Below are 1348 nucleotides of genomic sequence, written 5' to 3'. Positions count from 1 at the left end.
GGGCTCACAGATTGAAGAGTTTGGTTATGGAGTCTCTGAGGGTTAACAGGCAGCAGAAGAGACATCAGTTTAACGGACTTTCAGAGGACAGGGCGTGGTTGCTGGGTCATGAGCACCTTGAAGCGTTTCTTGATGGTGATTCGGTGTCGAGAGTATTTGTCATCTGGGGAGAACCGAGCAGGATGGGCTGAGCAGGTCTGTTGTCCCATCGGATCAAATTTCTGCTCGGGGAAGAGAAAACGTATGTCAGTTCAGGAGTGGTGAGACGGGGTGGAAACAGTGTGAAAAAGAGCAAACATGAAAACATAAGATGCAATGGTGAGCTCAAAAAGTTGTACAAATAAGTAAATAAATAAACATAAAATTTAAAAAGGTCGGGTGCGGTGGCTCACGCCTGTAATCCCAATACTTCGGCAAGCCGAGGCGGGAGGATCGCTTGAAGTCAGAAGTTCGAGACCAGCCTGGGCAAAATGGCAAACCCCGTCTCTACAAAAAACAAACACACAAAACCAACCAAACCAAAAAACAAAAAAACCCAAAACCAAAAATTAGCCAGGCTTGGTGGCACACGCCTGTAGTCTCAGCTACTCGGGAGGCTGAGGCAGGAGGAGCGTTTGAGGCCAAGATTGGCTCCAGTGAGCTTAGATGGCGCCACTGCACTACAGCCTAGGCAACAAAGCAAATCCCTGCCTCAAAAAAAAAAAAAAGAAAGAAAAGAAAAAGAAAAAGTGACTTCTAACCTACCTAGAGATGAACACGATTTTTAAAAAATTTTATAAAATATATATATTATACATACATATTTTTTTGAGACGGAGTCTCGCTCTGTCGCTCAGGCTGAAGTGCAACAGCGCTACCTCAGCTCTCTGCAACCTCCGCCTCCCGGGTTCAAGCGATTCTCCTGTCTCAGCCTCCGAGTAGCTGAGACTGCACACCAGCCAGGCTAATTTTTTGTATTTTAGTAGAGACAGGGTTTCATCGTGTTGCCGAGGTGGTCTTGAACTCCCGAGCTCAGCCAACTCATCTGCCTCGGCCTCCCCAAAGTGCTAGGAGTACAGGAGTGAGCCACAGCGCCCGACCACATATTTTTTTTTAATTAAAAAAATTAGTCGTGCACTCCCGGTTCTTACTCACCTCGGTTCTGGACTTTCTGGCTCCCCGCACCCAGCTAGGTAACTCGGTGGATGGCCTCACCCACTCCTCCCATCTACACTTCTAGCTATGCCTATTTACAACCTGTTTTCTCTCCTCACCTTCAGCGTATAGACCCGATCTCCCTCCTCGTTGAGGTAATACTGGAGAAACATGATCACTCTTAAGCCAGAGGTTCCAATTCGGTACGCAGCTC

General features: G+C 47.3%; 1 protein-coding gene across 1 annotated transcript; it reads right to left on the bottom strand.

The window, feature by feature from the left end:
- On the bottom strand, positions 1–1342 carry LOC108299301 (H/ACA ribonucleoprotein complex subunit 3). Its single transcript, XM_017521589.2, has 2 exons — positions 1254–1342; positions 1–221 (listed from the first exon to the last, which is right to left on the bottom strand). The coding sequence occupies exons 1-2, from the start codon at positions 1305–1307 to the stop codon at positions 81–83; spliced, it is 195 nt and encodes a 64-aa protein (XP_017377078.1). The 5' UTR covers positions 1308–1342; the 3' UTR covers positions 1–80.
- Between the last annotated feature and the right edge of the window lie 6 nt (positions 1343–1348).

The sequence above is a fragment of the Cebus imitator genome, unplaced genomic scaffold, assembly GCF_001604975.1.
Source record: "Cebus imitator isolate Cc_AM_T3 unplaced genomic scaffold, Cebus_imitator-1.0 Scaffold4728, whole genome shotgun sequence".
NCBI lineage: Eukaryota > Metazoa > Chordata > Mammalia > Primates > Cebidae > Cebus > Cebus imitator.
Note: the sequence above shows the minus strand (reverse complement) of the source record. Positions and strands in the feature narration are given on the sequence as shown.